The sequence below is a fragment of the Frieseomelitta varia genome, unplaced genomic scaffold, assembly GCF_011392965.1.
Source record: "Frieseomelitta varia isolate USP_RPSP 00005682 unplaced genomic scaffold, Fvar_1.2 scaffold_546, whole genome shotgun sequence".
NCBI lineage: Eukaryota > Metazoa > Arthropoda > Insecta > Hymenoptera > Apidae > Frieseomelitta > Frieseomelitta varia.
In genome coordinates, this window is record NW_025110308.1 from 588180 (window position 1) to 610530 (window position 22351).

Consider the following 22351-nt stretch of genomic DNA (forward strand, 5'->3'; position numbering starts at 1 on the left):
ACGGGGAATTGCAACTGCGCGCGCGAGACTAGATAGCTTTAGATTCAATCGGTGCCCAAGGTAGAAATTTATTCCAGGCTTAAAATCCTGGTAGGCTAAAGGTGTCCACGTGAAGCTAGAGGCAGGCATGTTCCTCTTTAATCGATCAACAGTTATCGACGATCGCGTAAAATGGTCGATATTATAGCGGTCGGTTGTTTGTTCGTTGAAAAGCTGAAAAGTTGTTAACATCGGAACTTCTCTTGGCTAGAAAACCAGAACTCATTATACGTCTTGCAGGAGTTCCGACAGTTTTCGACGTTGAGTTTGAATTAGACGTTGGCAGCTCGTTAACCAGCCCTATCGACCATCTCCGCCCATACCACTCCGCGACCGTGTATTAATTAAAAAAAAAATGAAAATCTACGGGCTGTCCGACGCACGAGCCAGGTGTGTAATCTTTTATCCGCATGTTCTCCTTTGCTGGATACCGCACGGAAGCTACATCGGCCGAGCTCATCGGTTTCCGATTTTCTCATCGATAGCCGGCTATCCGCGCCCGATCCACGGCTCGTTCTTAAAAATGAAATTTCCTCGAGCCGCAGTGCGCGCGTACAGCGTGGAAATTAACGTTCGGCCAACGTTTCGTGTTATCCACGTTCGTACTGCCCCATAAAATACATCGATAACGAGTTTTTAATTAAACGGAACGTTCGATAGAAAAACAAGTTCGCTCGGCTCAGTCGAGGGTTCTCGATCCTTTCATTTCCAGGGGTAGTTGAATTAAAACATTAACTCCGTTCGTTTCTGACCACGACCCCGGAGTATTCTCCGCGGTCACAAAGGTGACATCTCGACGGTCACATCTGGCCAGCAATTTATCGAAAGGAAGACTAATGATCGCCGAGAGCGAGAAGAGGTGATAGCTTTGGCCACAGCATTTGGTCAGAGACAGATACACCGGCGTCGGTGGCGATCGATCGAGTCGAAGCCGACTAAAATATGGTCGCGGCAGCATTACCGGCCGTAATTACGAGCGGCAAAGAAAAATACCGCGTGTCATTACCGGAGGGTTAAGCGAACCTGGTCCGATTGATTTGCGCCATGAGAACAGCAAGCTCGAACGAAAAAGGAATAAGCAAGAACTGGTGGTGGGAAGGAAAAGAAGAAGAACAAGAGGAGAAGTCGGAAGAAAGACGCGAAGAGGAACGAGGGACGAAACGGTCGAGGAGAGGAATTACTCAGATAACTGAGAACGTGGAACGAATGAACGAAGCAAACGACGAGAAACGGGCAAAGTTCTGTGGAAAGGGGCGAAGAGGGAGGCTGTGCTGGAAGCCTAGGGTGAGGAGGACGGGCTCGCGTGCCCGGGCGCGAGTTCGTTTTGGCTTCCGGTGGCTTGCATGCTACGAATCCACTTGTATCAGCCTGGTCGTACGAACTCGAGACTCGTGGAGGTTCGATTACGTTGACTTTGCACCACGATAGCGAGAGAACCGTCCTGTCTATAAAGGTGTGCGTCGTACACGTGGTGCCGATAGAAGTCGTTCCAACCAGAATTCGCCCACGTCGCGAAAGCTAATCGCGCCGGTTGAATTAATTCCGCGGCTGAAAATGGCTTCTACCGACACGCCGGCAGTTTGCTATTTCAAGGAGGATAGGTATCGCTTGAAAACGGTTAACCGCCTCCTCCTCGATATACGTTTGGTATAGGTGGTACGTGGTCGTTCAGATTTCGATTATTGCCTCCCAAAGCGATAGTGCGAATCGTTAATGAGCAATTCGGGTTAATACTGGTAATAGCGTTATTGGGAGAATGTTTGGCGAACAAGTTGATTTTAATTGTACACGGGTATGCTTAATAATGTAAGACTGGTTATACATTGTTTTTAGAATGTATTACTTGTCAACTAATCCATTTGAATCAAAACTTGAGAAAAGTAAAGTATTGAATTAATATTTATTGTCGCTACGATCCGCTGTCACGCGGTAAATAGGCGTATCGTGATTCAATTATTATTATAGGTCGTCATAAATCTTATTCTCTGACCAAACGTCTTGACACACTCGTCGAGAAGGGGATTATAAAACAACCCAGAACAGTTTGTTTACTTTTTTCTCTCTACGGGTAACTTTCTTCCTCGTGACTCATAACACTAAATACTCACACTCTAGTACTGCATAAACTCTGTACCATTAAATAGTCTACACTTCCAATTTAATCACGAAGGTATCATTTCAAATCTGGATTGCTATCGATCGTCATTCTAGCCAGCTGTATTATCAATGAACTTGTCAAGTTACAAGTTATGCAATACTAATAAAATTATCTTTTGTCAATTCACTATCATTGATAAGTAAATTAGCCTTTCTACAAACTGTTGTGTTACTCCTACCCTTTGTTCAAAATCTATTCAATTTTCTTATCCCTGATGTGCAAAACGCTCTTTATTGAAAAGGATTGTTGAAGCAATTCGGACAATTTCGAGGAAGAAACACGGACAAAGTACATGTCGACGCGACTCGAGCACGGCTTTTTTATGATACTTCGAGCAGGGCTAGTTAAGTTAAATAATGAATGAAGATTGGCTCGGTCAGTGTGCGCTGGGGGTTGGAACCGGGTACCGAGCCACTTTGATGTCTGGCGGCAGCTACCGATTATGGAATCAATTATTGCACGCCACTCTCTTTCGTTCTGCGTCCCTTTTTCACTGACGAAGCGGCGCGGCTCGGCTTTCAGCCAGTTTCACGTCGAATTCATCCACTCTTCTCCCGCCGGTCCTAAAGGCCAGCAAACCCTACCCTATCTCTGTCTTGGTCGCGTCAGCATGAACGAAGAAGATTTATTCCGTACAGGAAGAAATTGCTCGGTCGTACGGAGAGTCACGGAGAATCGATTCCGCGAAAGGTCAGACCAGTCCAGGTTAAGGTCCACCCGCGTGTACAAGGATACCGCTATTATCGTCGTATAATCTACGCCAATTACCCCCAGCGTGTAAGAGTATCGCGGAAACAGGACCCTAACTGTCAGTACGTGCTTATTTCCTTCGGGCCTGAGCCGATCGATCGAGCTGCAGCTTAACAACAAACCGTATGATTTCGATAAAAATATCGATATACGCAATGGAGAAACAATTACGTCGAACACGAAGCTCGAAAAGATTCGAACAACTCGTTCCATTCAAGAGGATGAGGGAGTGGATACGACGGTTGTTCTCACGAACGCAATGGATAGGCTAATTATCGAAAATCATATACTTTATTACAGTTGATCAGCGTCTTTGGTACAAAAACGCATGTTTGTACGTAGTCTATCGGTAATATACAAACGCAAGAATGACGTATCGAAGACAATATTGGCACGATTCGGCAATAAATCGTCCATCAACATTGACTCTTGTTCTTCTTACTTTCCTTGATGGAAATCACGTAACGTTGAGCGACTTTTAAGGGCGGCGAGTATCCGCTCGCGTAGTTCGCGTCTTCGAATAAGACTTCATATTCCTCGGTGGCTGTGGTAGGTGACTGATTCACGACTGCCTTGTAGAAACAAGTCGTTTGGGGGTACAGTGCCATCACGATGGATCCTTTGGGGAAAAGAGCATGAGGATCTGTCTCAGGATTAGCCCTCATCAATGGGAGAGGCACCACTCTTCGCCTCGACAAGATGTGCCTATCCTTTTGCTCCTCGTCGATATCGTCCACTTCGTATTTATTCGTCGTAGGATTGAACTGGACTACTTCCGCTAAGATCCAGTCCTCTTCTTCGGAACCTTTCACGAAAGCAGCCACCATGTCTCCCATTTTAGCAATATACGTAGGCTCTGCTGGGATTGCTCCGCACAAAGGGGGTGGTTTCGCCCCTGATGTTTTGCCTACGTATAGAGGGAGCGTCTGCGCGGTGCTCAGTACCATCTTCATCAGAGCACCCCGACGAATGGTTTCTTTATTTCCCGCATTCCGAGCCTGTATTCGTCTCTCGTTCCTAATCGCTCGAATTTCATTAATTTTTCCTAATGCCTTACGCAGGATTTCCTCTTCCTGCTGGGAGTCGGCGATCGCCGCATTGAGATTCTTCAGCCTCTGTTGGTAATACGAGGATACCTTGTCCTCTGGCGTTACTTTCTCGTACGATTTCATAATATTATTCAGATTGTGCTCCGAGCGAACTCTATGCGTTTCGATCTCGTGCACCAGGTGATAGAGATTTTTCAATCGTTCCTGTATCTGAGTGGCTGCAGCATCTGCTGTAAACGGCATTTTGGATTGTTGCAATCGGTGTGAAAGGAACTCGTGCAATCGGGCCTTTACGTTTTTATCTGCCGCCTGTGTACCCGAATACGTACTCTACGAACGGAAATATCATTTGCATCTGAAACTGCTGTTATTATTCAGGATTGATATAAAAATTCCAATTTTTTTTTTTATTGACAAAAGTGTTCTAATACAAATTTAAAAAAAAAATTTACAGTTATATATTACATCACGAATATATGAATATTACAAAACGTATAAAATATTATAAAGGAAATTATATTAACTGAAGAGAAAAAAAAGGAAACGCTAAAAATTCTCCCGCCACAAGATTTGAACTTGCGACCTCTACGACACAAACTACGCACACTATACGTCACGCCATAACACTTATGCCGACAGTTTACCAATTAACCTTAGCTTCATTGAAACTACATGTAATAAATCATACTAATGTACATTAGTTTTAACAAATGTCATTACAGCAATGATACGTAGCAACAAAAACTTGTTTGGGGGGGGGGGGGACTAATTTCTTCCCGTGTAACTGATAGCAAACCGGTTAGACAGCCAAGTTTATGAATCGACAAGAGCATATCCGCAGACGGTTGTAATAAAATATATTAGTATATAAACGTACCTCATTCTGCAGAGGATCGATGTCGAGTTCTTCGACGTAAACCGTTGAATATTCACCTTTCTAACGCGAAGTTACAGGCGGCACTAAACCATTCCGACGTCGTGGAATCGACTGTGGGTACGCTTCTGCGCCATACTGCTTTCCCCCACCACTCTCCACTCAATATAACGCACAAAGTACGGCTAAGGTAGTGCTGCCATCTCGCGGCAAACGTTTCAACCAATCAGGCTGTAATAATTTTGTCCCTCGCAATGTGCACACACTTTTAGCCTGAAATTTCTCGTTAACACTATAACAACCGATTATCATCCATAGAAATTTTCACCAAAGTTCCATTAGGAATTTTGCAGAATTTTGTGATCTTTATTATCTATGAAAGGACTCTGAAAATTTTGTAAACTGATGTTACGCACGATGAAATTATAATACTAGTAAGAAAATAAGATGGTAAAAGTATTATATACGTAAATAAATGAACATAAATAAACGTATATATTTAAACTTATAATATATATAAACTTATAATTAATTTTCGGTGTGAATGTTACATGATGGCATTGGTCACCAGCGTTGAGAATCACATGACGTTACAGCAGCGTCATGGATCGTTATAGTCCTAATGGATTGTAAAATTCGCGCATGCGAAACGTCGCTGTTGTGAAACAAAACATGATGTAACTAGCGCGGGATTAACAATTTGATTTCACGAATTGACAATGGAAATAACGGTTACTCCAATGCACGAAACATGGCGCTCGGAACAAATGTGACGTTATTGTAGCTTTTCATGCGGCAGTCGGAGCCGAGAAATTGCAACGTTTTGCGAATATTTCAGTTTACGCGTGTTCCGATTCGAAATTTGCATAAAGCGCGCTCAGCCACGACTATTTCAATTTCGTCTTTCTTGTCAATACCGCATTGGTTCGTGTCTCAAGGAAACGAAACAATCTCCTGATAGTTTCATGTAAGAGAAGTTTTTGGTAGTTGTAGAGAACAACGATTTTCCGTGAAAAATGCAACTGTCACAGAAACAACGCGTTCTTTTCTTTTCTTTCTTTTTTTTTTTTTTTTTTTTTTTTTTTTTTTTTTTCCTGTTTCGTTTCTGTTTAATTTAAATTTCTTTAATTCAAATGCCAATCCTTTAAATTTTCACATTTTCAATTTACAATTACCATTCGGATTTAAAATTTAAATGTGAATTAAAATTTCTTCAATAATTGCACGATACAAATTCAGCGAACACCTGCTTCTATATTAATCCATAATTTCGCAACAAAACCACGCTCTACAGTACATTGTATAAACGTGATCGTGAATTACACAAAAGCGATAACGAAACAATCGCGACGACCGAATAAAGTGTTCGATAAACGGTTGAAAGAGTAATCAACTCGTTGGTAAATTACGCGACCGGCGATGACTCGCATAAATCAGCCGATGCGGAAAGGCTTTCTATCGTTATTGTTAGGTGGTGGGTGATGTAGCGGCCTCGGCTTCGCTCCGATCGTTCGTCAGAGGCGTTGTGCATCATCGTTAACGGCCGATGCGCGACGCGGAACGCTTATACGGTAAGAATCCTGTGAATACCGCCGCGCCACGAGAAACGAGAGATCGTTCGAGCCGCGTTCCAGCGTGAGCACACCATAAACGTACATAAGCGCAAAGCAACCAGGTTCTTACGAACTTCGTGACCTATTCGCAATGAGATGCGTGTCACGCGTACTGGCGCGTACGTGGTCCATACACACACGCACACGAACCTGAAATCGCAGCCGATTCAACCTGTTTCCAAGCGGCGCAAACAATGAGCCAGCCAGACCGCGTGGGTTGAAGGGTTATTTCGTTATTTTGGAAAATTTCCATTGGAATGTCCGCGTGTAGGATGGTTAGAAGCTAGGCAAAAGGATGGGATATAATTTGTTTGAACACAGAAGTGCAATTTCTTTGTGCGAATTCTTTTGCTTTTTGAACGCCGGAAAATGTAATTCGTCGGCACTTTGAGGGTATGGTTTTGTAATATACCATCTTTTCTAGGTAGTTGCAATAATCATTAGGTGACGCGGCACTGTATTGGACAAAAGGGCTGTACATAAAAGCGATAAATTATTTACACCTCGCTTATTTCTATAGAACAGAAGGCATTGTTCGCTCTGATTCTAAAATAGCCGGCAGCTTTACATACGTGTCATTAAAACTATTTTCAACGAACGATAAAAGTCAGTTTTAAAACGAGATTCTAATCGTCTGTTTAAAAAAGTCATTTAATACGATGACTTTGACGCATAGAGTACGTTAACTCTCCAAACATCGTAGTCATACATATACATGTACGTACATACATTCAGTCTTGAGAAACTCTTACTCTTCTCCTCTTCCTTTCTGTCTGTCTTTTCACTTTGCAAGTAATTATTACTCCCTTTGATTTATCCCTCAACCACGTCCATTTGTAATGAAGCCCCGGGAACAAATTATTTGCTCGTAAACGAAGAAAACAATAAATGATCCGACTTTATTATTACTGGATATTAAACTCTAATAGATTATCCCGGATTCGGTTGATCGATAGCGTCTGTCTTTTAACTCTCGCGTAATATTAATTCCGATTTTATTGCTGGTACTACTTTCCCACATACCAGCATGACGATCACGTTTCACGTGTACACATATAATCCCCCGTAGCCGTGCCGAGCTACGGAGTCTGTCTCACTGGCAACGATCCTAATGATCGAAGGACGTCGAAATTTAGCGGGACTCGTCAAACACGCATTTGCACGGTGGTTCTTGTAGCCTGTAGCATTAAACGTTGCAATGTTTATTGCAACACGGTGCTCGAGCGTGTTATGCAAGACAGATACACCGCTTGAAATCAGCAGGATGTAGCGGGAGGGCTCGTCTGATCTTATGGAGAGCTCGTCGTATATATCTCCGCGGCTGCTCGTGCAATTAGCGTACATTCGTACATACACGTACGTATTATCAACGACCATCGTCGCTGTCATTTTGTTTCTAAGCATTGATTTATTGTCGGCGTGGTTGGCAGGATAATTATTGACTACCTCACCGACGCGTTCCGCGCACTTTTCCTCAGCAAAATCGCGGGCTGATAAGCGACCACGGGCGCCTGCTCGTGTCTCGCGTGTTTTGCATATAATGCTGAGAAATTCATTTGTCTCTAAATATGATTCATAAGGTCTCCTCTGTGCCATTGAATCGCGCTGTACATGATAATTAGACATCAATGGGCCGGCGTTGCACGCCGATTAACAATTCAAATCAGCAAACGTTCTTACGACTTACTTTGCATCAATTAGGCATAAAATATTGTTCTAATGGCTGGACCCACTGCCGACTATGGTCTCAACCTACGTAGTAGTACGATTTCTCCGTTCAAATGGTTTCTCTTTGGAATCTCCATCCTCTTCTTAATTACCTGGACTCCCGTCGACATTTCACGGAATTTTGTTTCCTATAAATATTTTACAGACTTCATGTTAGCCGGCCGTAACATACGGCAAACGCCTGGTAAACGAGGAACGTTAATAGTCCTATTCTTGATAACTCGACACATTAATAACTACGAATCTACCGGCAAATGATATACGATGCTAGTCGCTCGTTGGTGGACGCGAAATTCTCGCTTCTTCGTCGAGTAGTCGGAGGACGCCGGCGTGAAAATCAATTCCTTTTTGCTCGACAGCCACTGGGCGGGGCCCAGAATGGGCCATTAAAACCAGTATTATGAAAGGCGACGAGCTTACCAGTCACAATCCGCGATATTACACTGTATACACTCGTACGTGCGTTTTCGAAACAAGGCGTCTAACGAGGCGTAAGGAGATGTCGGGCCCCGGGGTAGAATCGCGCACAATGCTATTCACTTTGCCACCCTGTCTGCCTGCTGATATTCCTTCCTTCACTCCTATCGACCAACGAACGCGGAATTGTCGCGTGTTTTCCGACGTCTAATTACAAAAATTTCAATCTCGTCTCGGCAGCATCTATTTCTTGACGTCTCATTTTCCACACGATCTCTTGCACAAGGATCTGCGTTTAGCGTGCAATTCCCAGAAACTGAACAACTCTTTGTCAATTCAACTTTTTTTGTCGATTTCCTATATCCGTTGACTTTTATTTCGTTCACGGTCGGTCGTACTCTTTCCAATCATTTCTATCAACAGTTTTTATAAAAATGGGAATTGAAATTAAGGCTGACTTCTGATCAGCGCGACTCAATTATTCAAGTTTCGTGTCGCGAGCGACGCGACCTGTTGTTCACTCTTTTGATTAAAAAAAAAAAAAAAAAAAAAGGAAATTCTATCCTCTCGTTCAATTTTTCCGAGAGGCATAAACAAACAATGGCGTTGTTCGACACGACACGTTCGCGGGGTAGCGGCATCAAAGAACAAGAACGGCGTCGTAACGCGGGGAAGGTGCGGACGCGGGTGAAATTTATCATTGCACCCGTGACATTTATGCGCGGAGCGCACGAACGAGAACAGTCTGAAAACACGAGGAGGGAAACAAAGAATCGCGAGGGGCAAAGAACGACGACCGGGATCCTCGGCATAAATCGAGGACGCGCGTCGAATAAGTCGCTCGGTTCGATCGAACGATGCATGGGGTCGCGTATCAGCTGACTCTCTCTCTCTCTCTCTCTCTCTCTCTCTCGATTTTCATCTAATATCCGCGCTTTACAACGGCTGACTTAACGACCTGTTGCAGCCGTTAATCCGACTACGTATGCCGGATACCGGCCGGCATGAACGATATTTCAAACAAATCCTCCGAATGGAAATGTCAAACGCAGCGTTTGTATGTTGTGTTGCCGGTATGTTTCGACGCGGAGTGCCAGGCCTACAGGAGGGCAGGAAGAACGAAATCACGAGGAATTCAGCTCGTAAATCGAATCTCTGCTCGACGGGAGAAGGGAAATCGACGCTTCGTGACCGGCCGGTCTGTTTTCTCCCTTTTGTTTCGCGATCGGCTCGTTTGTCAGGCGATGTTGCACGAGGAAACAGAATCCGCGTTCGAGCGGCTTTTCACGCGATGAACTACGCGCGAAAGGTGAAGAAAATTAGCATTCGAAACGTCACGATTTCCTCTTATCTTCCATCGTCGTGAAACTGTTTTCTGGCGCTTGCGTGCAAACACACGACATTCTTTCTCACGATTAACAACAACGTTTGTTATCAAGTGCCAAAGCCGGGTACATTTGTTTCGGCAAGGCAGTAGCAGACAGGCGTATATTAAGAAGTCATAGGAAAATTAAATTCGCATACAGAAGTTGTCCGAAGGAGGAATCCGCGCCGTATATTTTCCCTCGTGTAAAATTATTATCCCCAGAAAACGGCGTGTATTCTGGAGTGTCTAATGTTGGCTCAGTTTGCATTTGAAATCAAGCAAATTACCATTCGCGGTATCGGGCTGCATTGTCGACTATCGGGAATATCTTATTCGCGATTTCGTGACGCAATGTAACCGTACGAGGTGTGACGAAAACGAACTGTGCCATCGATTTACATTTTCCTTCGCGGATTCGTAAGGCACGTTTGGCGAGAAGCACTCACGGAGACAGTTTAAATAGAGAAAGTCCTTTGAAAGTACCATTGATCTGTGTACCCTTTGCTACCGCGTACGTTCTATCAAATTTGTTCATACAGATTAAAAAAAAAAAAAAATAGAAAAGAGAGAGATACGCGAGAATAAATAGAATAAAATACAACGTGGAAAAAAGCAGATTGGCATAAGCGTGGCTCGAATTTGCACCCTTCGTCTGAATTATCTCGTTTCCGGTCTGTGCGACCGGGCGTTTTCTTCTTACGTAATTCGGTGCACGTGCCCTGATAAAATAAACGAGAAACGTTTATCACACCTCGCGGAGATTTTATGCTACAATATAACGCTGATAGGGAAAGTAACAGGAGATCGAATCGCTGATTTTATAAACGAGTTCTACTAGATCTTGGTGACACTTCATTTACGATAATGTTCGGTCGGAGGTGTCAGAATTCTGGATATATTTCTTTTACTCCTCTGAGAGCAAGGTAAGGGGTCTTCTACAATGCAAGAACTAGGAACATTGAAACGCGATTGAATGAACGTTGTTACGATGTTGATCTTTTCTTTGTTACCTTTCGTCAGTCGAAATCAATTTCTCTGCGACACACGCTACATTTTCCAAAGATGGTTGATTATATCAGTTGAGTTTTTGTGCAAAGATAATTTCTGCCTAAAAGGTGTTTATTAAACGTTATTATTGTTGCGAACAGCACATGAATGGGGATATCGGTAATCGATAAGGAAAATCGGGGATGATCGCGATAGATATTATGCAAATCTCTTCGAAGCTCATAAATATTGAGGCTATAAACTGCATACAAACGAGGATTTCGTCATTCGACATGACTGAAAGTATTATTCTTTTTATTCCCTTCTATGACTCAACGTAAATAATTCTCGTTTTAATTCGACTCTCATTGAACCATTCATTCTTAAATCTCAAATGGAAACGTAATCGCGTGCACCGTCACTGAATGAACGACGGAGAAATTCGGAATATTTGCGATTCAGTATTATTTGAAGCAGCCCGGCGCAATTTAGCTGCACTTGAATAATTAAACCGGCCTTTTCCGCTTTCTCGGTGTTACCCGCTCGCGGCGGATTGACACTAGTAAAGGAGGAGAGACAGAAAGGAAAGAATAAGCGCGGTACGTGTCCATCGGAAAAGTCCAGGCGCAGCGACAGGAGAAGAGGGTCTGAAAGAGGGGTCGAAACTACGCCTGGCCTGACACGTTGGCCCCAGTGACAGGTCGACGAGCGTATTAATAATAAATGCAAACGGCTAACATCAATTTCTGACTTCCTCCGAGCTAGCCTCACCCTCGCTGGGCTGCCTCGAACCACCCTCCCTGAAATTCGCCTCCTCGAACCGAAGAGAGCTCGTCCATCCCTTTATTTAGTCGGCCGTTTTGCTTACTGACGCGTCAATCTCCACCAGACGCTTGTCAGCCAGTAAATGTTATCAAGACATGGAGATCTCTAGACATTGAACAAATTACAAATTGGTATGAAATCTCTTTCTCTCTCTCTCTCTCTCTCTCTCTCTCTCTCTCCTCACGTTGTCGTTCTAGCCTTAAACGTAAACCTTTTCACGGATACGAAGCCGCGTTAAACTTTGACTCGGTTGACAATCAGCGTCGACCCGCGACATCTCTCCCCTCCGAGTTTGCCGTAATAATTCCAACTAACTTGTTAAAAGCCTTCACACGCTTGCAACAAAGCGTTCTCGTCGAAACGGACGGTTTCAAGCGATTTCCAAAGTTGATTAACACGCACGGACTGAAATTTTGTTTGGTTTATAGCATGTTTTTGAAGAGAAGGTCTGTTCGAGTATGGCTTTGACATGTTCGAAGACATCTCACGTTCGACAATAAGATCTGTCGTTGAAGCGACAGAGTATGTATTCTGCGTTCGAAAACGAGGGGCAATCTCGCAGGATTCCGCGATCGAGGGAAGAGAAAGCGACGTATGAAGGGAAAGCGACTGCAGATGGTGTACGTCAAAGGAAACACGGCAAAGATTTCCCTCGTTAAATGGCTCTTTCGAATGCGATGAAAGGGGCGCGCCGTGTTGGAAAAGACGGGTACAGTCGGCTTTATCGGTGACCAGATGCACTTTCTCCAGAGACCCTCTCATTTCTCTCCCTTTCCCCCTTTTCTTTTTTCTTTTTTTGCCAGTCAGACCTTAACAGCGTTCGATGTAACAAATCTTCGTCTCGCATAGTTTCGGATAAGAGCCAAGATTGTCCGGTCGAGACAAATCCTTTATCTCTCCCTGGTGTAAATACGTGTAGGGACGGTATCGAGCTGTACCGCTCGTGTTTCGTCGATTAAACGAGAACGACACCGGGGCCCAAAAGTTTCGAAGCGAAAGAAGTTTTCGAATGCGCGAAGACCCGTCCGATAACCGAGGCTTCTCATCTTCTTAACCAAGATCGAAGATCCTCCACTTAGCGGGTGGATTTATACGAGCTAAGTTGGAATCGAATCCAACGGATGGAACTTTAAATTCGCCGCGCGCCGGTTATAAATGGTCTCGGCGCTGGTTTCCGCGCTTGAAACTTACATGCGCGGTTAGAGAGAGAGAGAGAGAGAGAGAGAAGAACTCGAGCGTACGATGAAAGTAGTTGCCACAGAGATACTTGTTGACGAAACAAAGCCACACCGAGCGACGGGAAACCGAAGCGGAACGGCGCGGTCGGAAACGAATTAACGATGTTCGTCAAAGTTGCGGAAACCGGGCCAGTGAATCGAAAAAGACGAGGTGCGTGGGATACGGTGAACGAACCAAGAGGGAACAAGATTTATGATATTTCTCGATCCGATCGCAAACCACGTGACGAAGTTAACCGGCAGTCTTGAGCCGACCAGTTTCACCGCGTGATATTCAATTACATCATTTCAATAAACTCCCTCTTCCCGACAAAGTTGCAGTTAATCGCTCCGCGAGCCTACACCGTGTAAACGTCCATAGAAAACTGGTCCGCTTTATGCGTTTCCGGCTGCCGGGTAATTTATACGGTTCTTGGACTTTTTTCTCGGGTGGGTTCGGGCAACTTAGGAGCGGCGATTAGGCGAGAAAGAGATCGCTGAGGCTGGTTGTCAATAGGGCACGTGCGCAATTACCAAACTCACAGCGGATGAATCTGGTTGACGGTAATCTGTAGACGCGATAAAAGTGCCGGAGGATTGTTTCGCAAGCAGGGAAGACGGGATACAACACGACGTGGCAACGAGAAATTCGTATAACTAACGGAGTTGGAGCTTGCCAACACTTGAGATAAATTGCATTGTAAACTGGCTGGCGCGGTACGACGTAACGCTACTCGTTTTACAGGTATTCCTCCAGTTATATATACCTGAACGTTGGCTTCTAAGCGATTAAGTGTCGATCGTTGATCGAGAATATCGATAAGTCGATCAATGCCGAATACCACTCCGTGGAGAAAGAGGAGAACAACGAAAGCAGGATAAAGGAAGAGGTGGGAAAGGGTGAAAGTAAGGTATTGAGAAGATGGGGTAAAAGGAGGCTAGGATGACTGGAATTAGAAGGAAAAACGCGCGTGATGGGAACGCATGCAGCAAAGAGAAAAGAGAAAGGAAGCACTGGTTGGTATTGAGATGCCTATATGCAAAGAGGAGGCACTCGCTCTTCTGTAACGAGCCACGACACGGTAATAAGAAAGCGAAAGGGTCCCGTACGCGCTCTGAGTGCATGTTAATTACCGACAATTACAAACCCAATAAATACGGTATTTATGACTATGCCTATAGAGACCGGTCAGCCTCCAGTACCGGCATACATACACGTAGCGCAGTGTACGTGCTTACAAGTCGCACGCATCTACGACACCGTACCACTCGTTGTTACGGTTACAAGGCAGATACCAATCTTCCAATAAAATTTTCACTGAAATACCTTTTTAATTAACGTATACAGGCCATTATACAATTTTACAACAATGCGCACTGATTTTATTTACCGCTGGGTAATAGGAGTTAATTATACCCCTGAAGGAAGGAAGAAGAGGGAATTACACGTAGCTCGTAGTAGGTGAAATTTGGATGGGTTGTTGAGAAGTTGTAGGAATTCCTTGTGCCTGTCTTCCGTAAATGTTTCACCACCATCGTAGCAATTATTCGAACGAATTATTCGAAACATAATTTGCTTGTTGTTTGTTTGAAATAAAACTGAGGGAAACTGGAAATGTTGCGGATTGATGGTTTGAGTGTCAGGTGGCATTAAACCATCAATAAGACCAAGCTGCCTGTACGTTGACCTTTTTTGGTAACGCGTAATAAATTAATATCTCGAGATCTGTCTAGATAACTCTTTGGACATGGAGTAAAGAATAAAAATCACAACCTGTTACTTAAAGTTTAAAGTTTAGAGCTGCCAGTTTTTTTCAAGAATATGACGACTTCTTGGCAGGATTAGAGGCCAAACTCATTAATTGAAGTGAGACATTTGATTCCAGTTGCGGTCTTCTCAATTTTATTCGTTTCGAAATCGGTACCATTTCTTAATTCACACAAGCTCACGAAAGTATTTACCACAGAAAACTTTCATACGTCTTATAACAATAATAATAACAACCATACATAATTTTTCTTTTCCATTAATTCTAATACACTTGTAAAAATATAAATAGCTCAATTTTGAACGAATATGAAGTTCAAAACGGCCCTTAATGTACTTGCGTGCATATATTGAGAAGTTGATGCTTTCGCGCCTTCTTTATGTCATATAAATGTCATGGACGTAGCCAGCGCAGTAACTCGCCGAGGATATCGACCAATAACGTTCGCAATTTTCTTCCCCTGGCGACCAAGGACCTGATTTTCTCGTGACTTACAAGCACGACTTGTTTCTCTGATCGTACCACCCCGATACCGCGTGAAACCAGGACCAGTCTTTGTGGAACACCGAGCAGTACCCACTTCTTTCCGCGTGGTGGATATATACCTGCGGGCGAGTCCACCGCGAAAACGAACACCAACGATCGGAGGCGCTAACGATCAACGAGATACGGTATGATTTGCGTTCGATCGATTCGCCGCGCCGCGCTGGCAAAAGCCGCCTTCGCGTAAGTGGCGCGAGTCGATTATTACCGCCACACCCCGTCGTTACGTACGCCCGTCTGTCCTGTGGCTGGATTTTCAGCAGCACGTGTGTCATGCACGCCTAATAGTGTCGGAAGAATGCGGTAGAGGAACGTTGCGGCATAACGCGGAAGTATTCGTCGGGTGATATTTGTCGTTAGCGCGGATTGCATACGCGTCGGTTCGTGATGAGGCCACGCTGAGATCGTAATCAACGAATAACGCGCGCGGATGCACGCCAAGCGTTGTATTGGAAATTAATTTCCGGTTTGGTCGCGAGCATCTCGCGTTTCTTCTTTCTCTCTCTCAAGGATCCGAGAACTGCGTTTTCCTCTCTACTCCGTTCCTACGTCTGCTGCTCGATCCACGGCTGTTATTGCGTAATGACCTCTAGAATTACGATTGGTTCCCAACAATATATAATTGGTATTACATTATGCGAAAAAGTTGGTCCGTGAAAATTTATCTCGGTGTTTTCGCGTATCGTAGTTTATACCACTGAGAGAGAAAGGACTGTCCGTGGACGTTGAATAATTGGCGCGTCAGTGACACGAAGCGAAATTCGTTACGTTGTCGACGAACCATACATACCTGTTCTGCATTGTATTCAACTTAATTATACGCCGATAATCCGGCTGCTCGAAACAATGAATGAAATAATAGGTGGCTTGGGGATCCCGTCGCAATGGCCAGAAGGAATGTAAACGATCCGATAAAATTTGTTACGTGAAAAACGCGTGTTTTCACGTAACAAACGGGCGAGTGAAAACTCGGACAAATATCGCACAATGATTGTTCGTGGCTCGTTGATCGGAAAGGATTTGAAACGTTCCTCCGGATGGACAGATTGGTGTTGGATGTTTCAGTCTCGGGTGTGGATCTACATAACGATGGTTCGCGACGGTGCAGACCAGAGATCGGTCGTGTCGATGAAATGAAACGCTGGAACGCACACAGAGTGTACATATTTCGACGGGAGGATCGAGTCGGCGACACAACTGGTTATGTATATGAAAGACACCGTGCGTGGTATGGGCAACACATGTCACATATTAACAGGTTGTCCCATTAAACGATTTGGCACCTCGTCGCCGCGAGCCCCTCTTCTTCGCGTCGCGTCGCGTCGTCGACGGGCCGCGATTCGCTTTATCTCGCGAATTTGAATATACTCGAAAAAATAAAGGAGTCGCGGTGCATTCAATTATAATTGAGAGGTTGTCGACGCTACGATAATGTCGACTGCTCGTTTCTTGCCCATCGACACGCGTGAATCTCGTTCGACATGCGTCCCTATGGTGCCATCGATTCATCGATTCGAAAAGGAAAAAAAAAAAAGAAAAAAAAACGGAGAGAAAAAGAAAGAAGAAACTGGCCGTTTTATTGTTCGTGTTTAGGCAGTACACGCACTGCGAAAACGTTCACGAAAAGGGGCAACGACAGCAAAAGGAAACGCGTCGCGTCAAGGAAAATGTGATTACCGATGCGTACCAGTGGGTAGACGCGCGTGCGCACGTATGTGCTTATTTCTCAAGAGTAATTATCTCCTCGGGTCTCTGCGTCGTTAGGACTCGACTCGTAGAGATCGAAGATAAATATATTAAACGGTGAGGAGGTATTGCGAACGTGAGATATACGCGTAATAGGTTGCTCGCGCGGACCGTGCGATGATTATTAAATGGATAAATCCCCGATGGAATACGGGGGGGGGGGAAAGGGGTGAAAAGACACGAATCGGTTCTCGTATTGAATTTCATTTCGCTTAAGCTTGATCGTTGGTTCGCCCGAGCCACCCTATAGACTCGGGTAATATCGTGACCGCAATATAAGAGTCCGAGCGACACGCGCGGCTATCTCGTGGTATCTTAAGACTCGAGTACCAAAACGTGTTCCTACCCAAATAAAGGCCATGAAGCCAGCGGGACGAGATATGATAAAAATAACGAATGTTATTGCTAACTGCTAACGAGTCAAAGCACCGAGCGTGGGTATCGTCCTCGATAAAAACCTTCTGGCCCACGGAATTCATTTGTTGTTCTCTCCCTTTTCTTCTTCTTTCTCGGACGGCGTTCGCTCGTTTCTCGCGTCGGGTCGCGCCGCCGCGGGCCATTATCGCAAATTTCCGTTTCGCTGACGCCGCTTGTCAATTAAGGCGTCCCCGCTACCTTCCCGTCGCGCACCTGCGACTGTCGTCCGTTCGATCGGAGGCGATCGCCGATCTATCGGCTAAACTCCTCCTCGAAATTCCTTCTCGTCGCGCTTCGATTATCGCGCCGAGCGGCCGCCCGATGAATATCAGACTAGAACATGCATAGCATGACGCGACCCGGCTAAGTATTATCGCGGCATCGATACAGCGTGTTACTTCGGCGCCCCGTGTATTACGAGACTCGGCCGCATTATTCAATCCATCGTAATCAAGTTATCGGTGCCGGTCAGTTTATGACAAGTATCAATTAGTCGTCCGTTACCGCGTAACCCGTACAATTATCAAGCTCGTTCTGCTTGAAATCGGCACGTCGTTTACGTTAACCGAGAGATATACTTCGCAAACATTTCCTGCCCATTACCAGGATAATTAATATGCAACACGGCCGCTTTGTAGGATATCGGCTGCGTCGAGCATTAAATTACTCCGACGCTTTCCCCAGCTTCAGAGGATACACGTCTAAATTGCCGCGGAACACACAGGCGTTCCTTCCGAATTAAATCGAGGTAACTTCGACGCGCGGAAGCTGTACACCATCGGAGTTACAACTTTCTCTCTCTCTCTCCCCCTTCATCGAGCTAGTACATACGTATCGTTTCTCCGTTGTAACACATACCGCGTGTCTCGACTCGAATCTCTCTCTCTCTCTCTCTCTCTCTCTCTCTCTCTCTCTCTCTTCCGGGCGTCAATTATCGCCTCGTTAATACGTAGTATTAACTACGTTGCACGCGTGTCAAGTCGTGCGCGGCACGTTACGATACAGGTGTTCATCGGTCATGATACGTACGCTCGTACGGGGGACGTGGGTGGCGAGGAGGGGAGAGTCGGATTCACTTCATGAATTTGGGAATAATAACCGGCTAGGACGCCGGTTTACGGTTGAACCGCAGAACAAACAGTCGCGGAATATTCGCGCACGGTGGCTCTGTTTGCACGCCGTCAGCACCCTCGTTCTCTCGCTCTTGCCACCCTCACGTTAATGTAATACACGAATCTCATAACGTGTTGTATACACGACGGTTGCCAGGCTTAGGCAAACTTTCCTTCTGTCCCGACGTCGCGAACCGCTGGCTACCACCGTCGAGTGTAAAATTAAACGCACCTTTCGCCGAGATCCGCGAATCGAAACTCTGTACATCGAGTCGAAGTCGATCGAGCGTTTCGGAAGCTAGCTGAGATCGAAGAGTGACTCGGAGAGTGTGTGTCGTCGAGATGATTTCTTTTTTTGTTTTCTCCGTATTTCGGAAGCAACGTCGGAACGTAAAAGGTTCAGAGTCGATGGGAAACGTTCGAGGCAGAGAACGTAACAGTTATTTCTGTTTCGAGACCTAGTTCGAAGCGAACTGAAAGCATAGTTCTCTGGCCGCCATTATTGCGATTGTCTCGAGTACAGTAGCCATCCCTCGGCGCTTTCGTTTTGTGTTTGCATGTAGCGGGACTGGCGAGTTGGATGCACCGGCGCGGAAAGGTTATTGGTTTTCTCGTGGCTCGCGCGATGAACGAGCCACTGAAAATGATTGCCAATCGGAGACGGTGGCGGGTAGACATTAGTAATCGATAGATCAGTCGGATGAAGAAGGCATCGGGGTTAAATTAACTCGCTGGCGATGGTAGCGGCGACACACAGGGGCGAACAAGGCCTGGAAACCGTAACGCCGGTTGAGGGGCGTGCAGAGGTAGCAAGTAGGTATTAGCGGAGATTAATCGAACGGCATGCCCGTACTCTACATCCACAGGTGCACGTAAGCCGATGGGTTGAGTATCTTCGAGCCTGGAACGAGGCTCCGTAGTTTCAGATAGAGGAGGAAGGAAGGAAGGAAGGAAGGAAGGAAGGAAGGAAGGAAGGAAGGAAGGAATGAAGACGACTGGAACTTAAGTGGCGAGAAATGGAGAAGGATAGAACACAGGCTGCTCGTGATTAGTTACATACTTAGTTACTCGCTGGAGGTACTAAAGCGGAAGATTTCGTCCTTCCCGGTAGGAAATCTTGGAAAGGAGACATCGTCGGGGGACCACTATCTTCGGTCTACCTCGATGCGTCGTCCTCTTCTCTCTCCTCCCTGTCCCATCGGCTCGTAAGAAACGCGCTTGCCGTTCGTTTCTTCGACCGTTACTCGAAAATTAGACGTTTCCCGACGAACGAAGCGTTATCTGAAAATGAGTTTACGAGCACGATCTCTGGCCAGGCTTCGGTTCATGAACTGTAAAACGAAGTGCACGATCGTCGAACGAGTGTCGACGATTCATTCGACTTTATTAACGCATCGACGGGACAACCGATCGCGCGTAAGTGGAGACGTAATAGAGGGATGAAGACAAGGGATATTCGTTGCGCGGGATAATACCGTCTATAATCTCAGTACAAGTCCGAATATTTACGAGCTACGAATGAACGTATCCCTTGTTCGCGCGTTTCTCGCGCGATGAATGACCATTGTCGCGAGCGTCTCGCGCCAATCTGTTGTCCTCCTGTTTTATGCGTCTTTCGCGAAACCAAGGGATTACTGATCGCCAACGTGCTCGCGCGCTGCCAACAGGCGGCATCGTTAAGCCCGCTGACTCGGCGACTTTTATATTCCTCGAGTGTTTTTGCGTATCTGCACGCTGCCGCGCCGTTGGAATTACCTCGTGAAGAAGTTCACCCGAGCAGAACAAAGACCGTTTAGCGCGTTTATAGTTCGGCCGTGTCAGTTCGCCGATGAGATACGTACCGTTTTTCATACGTTCGACACGCACAGCCGACGCAGGGAAAGTCGAGGGACCGGGGGGAGAACGCCTGACAAACGCACGCTTTTACGTATGAGAAAACGTACGAGCAGAAATGGCGCGCGGTCCCGTGTGCCTAACCAATGGCCCAGACATAATATTTCAAGGTGCGCGCGTAACCGTAACGACGCGCTTCGTATCGACGGGTCTTAATTGTCGCGATTGGTCTCGGTGCTCCTTTGCAATTTTCCAAACGAATTCCGCGCGTCGAATTTATGTTCCGCGTTCCAGCCTTGAAACGAGACAGAACGCTGCACCGGGACTTCGAAATCACCATTGCGTACTCGATTGTTCGGAATCACGCGGATTAAACTAATGTTCTAACTCTTCCGTGATCGTCGAATAAGCGACGCGCTAGTTCATATTTTCACGTGTTATGCGCATTCTCCAGGTTTTCATAAAAGTTAATGGACGAGTTTTATTATATTAATAATAATATTATTTTGCTACTTGATTGTTTCGGAAATAAACAACGCGTTCTGACGCCATTATCCAGCGAACGAATCACCAAAATATCCATCGCGATTATCCAGCGGACGAATCACCAAAATATCCGTCGCCTGGACCTCATAAATAAATAAAACGATAATTATTATACTCGTTCGTTCAGTATCATAAAGTAGAGAACGATAAACGAGAAGAAACAAGGCGAGGGAAACTTTAAGATCAGTTCGTTGTTCTGTGGGCCCTTAAGACATTGCGTCACTCATACTTGTAGGTGATATCTCTCCAGCGTTCTTTTAACTCCCTTTTCACCCGGATAATCTGCTTTTTACGTGGCGCGTAAACGAGCCGATGGAGGCAAGAGGTAACGAGAGTCGTCTCCTCGTCGCGTGAAAAATGCCCGACTCGTAAAACGCCTGGGTATTTTCGCAGTGTTTACACGCTTCCCCGGTGAATTCCGTACTTCTTAACTCATAAAGTCGGAATGACATTTTATTAAGATCTGTGGATAAACGTAACGAGATTCGTTTAAATTCTCTCGCTGTCGTCCGGCCGTTGTTATCGAGAAGCTCCTCGAAGAAATTACCGACGTGCGCGGTGATTATTTGCGAGATATTGCTCCGCCGGATCGCGAAGTAATCTCGGCTCAAGAATATACGTTACGTTCGAGCTTTCCTCGACAGCCAGACGGTATCTAAGGCGTCTAATCAAAGAAATATCGAGTCTACCCTCGTAATTTCCACCTGCGAAAAGAGAGAGAGAGAGAGAGAGAGAGAGAGAGAGAGAGAAAGAGAGGCCAGGAATAAAATATTCTTTCGCGCGCGATAATTCGGTCAACGACGTATATCCCGCGCGTACGGTCCGGAAGGTTCGCGTTAAAATCAATATTTCATCGGGCCAAGATGAAATCGTAATTTTATTAGTCGCGCGTAAATTCGTGCCCGCTTGAAACTCTCCCTTATGGCCGAGCGTGCCTACTACGACTCGACGGGGTGAAAGAGAGATAGGAGGGAAACGATTCATAGCTTTTTAATGTCGTGCCAAAGCGTTCGAGATAAAGCTCTAGTTGAAGAAGGACACGAGAGAGAATGAGAGCCGCACGAAGGGTGTGTGGGGCCCAAAATGCTTTCAGAGAGGGACAACCGTGAATTCTATGCATTTAAAATGTTTCATTAGAAACCGTCTAATAAATATTGACCCCCTTTTTAACTCGCGTTTAAAAGGCCATTCGGCAAGTAGTTCGCTGCTGAACGGGGGTTCACTCCTGAAAGAAAAGAAGGGGAGGGGAGGGGTGCTTCGAGACCACGTTACCGCGCAACTCGCTGACGATACCTGTGCTTGTAACAAGATCTGATTTATATAGACACCGTCGAAAATTGGTTTCATCCATGGGCCATCTCC

General features: G+C 45.5%; 1 protein-coding gene across 4 annotated transcripts; it reads right to left on the reverse strand.

Moving 5' to 3' along the window:
* Positions 1-3216: 3216 nt before the first annotated feature.
* Positions 3217-5022, reverse strand: LOC122533711 (SAGA-associated factor 29). 4 transcript variants are annotated; one of them, XM_043663693.1, is made up of 2 exons: positions 4874-5022; positions 3217-4326 (listed from the first exon to the last, which is right to left on the reverse strand). In XM_043663693.1, exon 2 carries the CDS (start codon positions 4237-4239, stop codon positions 3364-3366), a length of 876 nt encoding a protein of 291 aa, XP_043519628.1. In that variant the 5' UTR covers positions 4240-4326; positions 4874-5022; the 3' UTR covers positions 3217-3363. The 4 variants fall into 4 exon arrangements, with proteins under 4 accessions (XP_043519628.1, XP_043519630.1, XP_043519631.1 ...); XM_043663695.1 differs by having other exon boundaries at positions 3217-4351; positions 4874-5016; XM_043663696.1 differs by having other exon boundaries at positions 3217-4357; positions 4874-5016.
* Positions 5023-22351: the final 17329 nt, after the last annotated feature.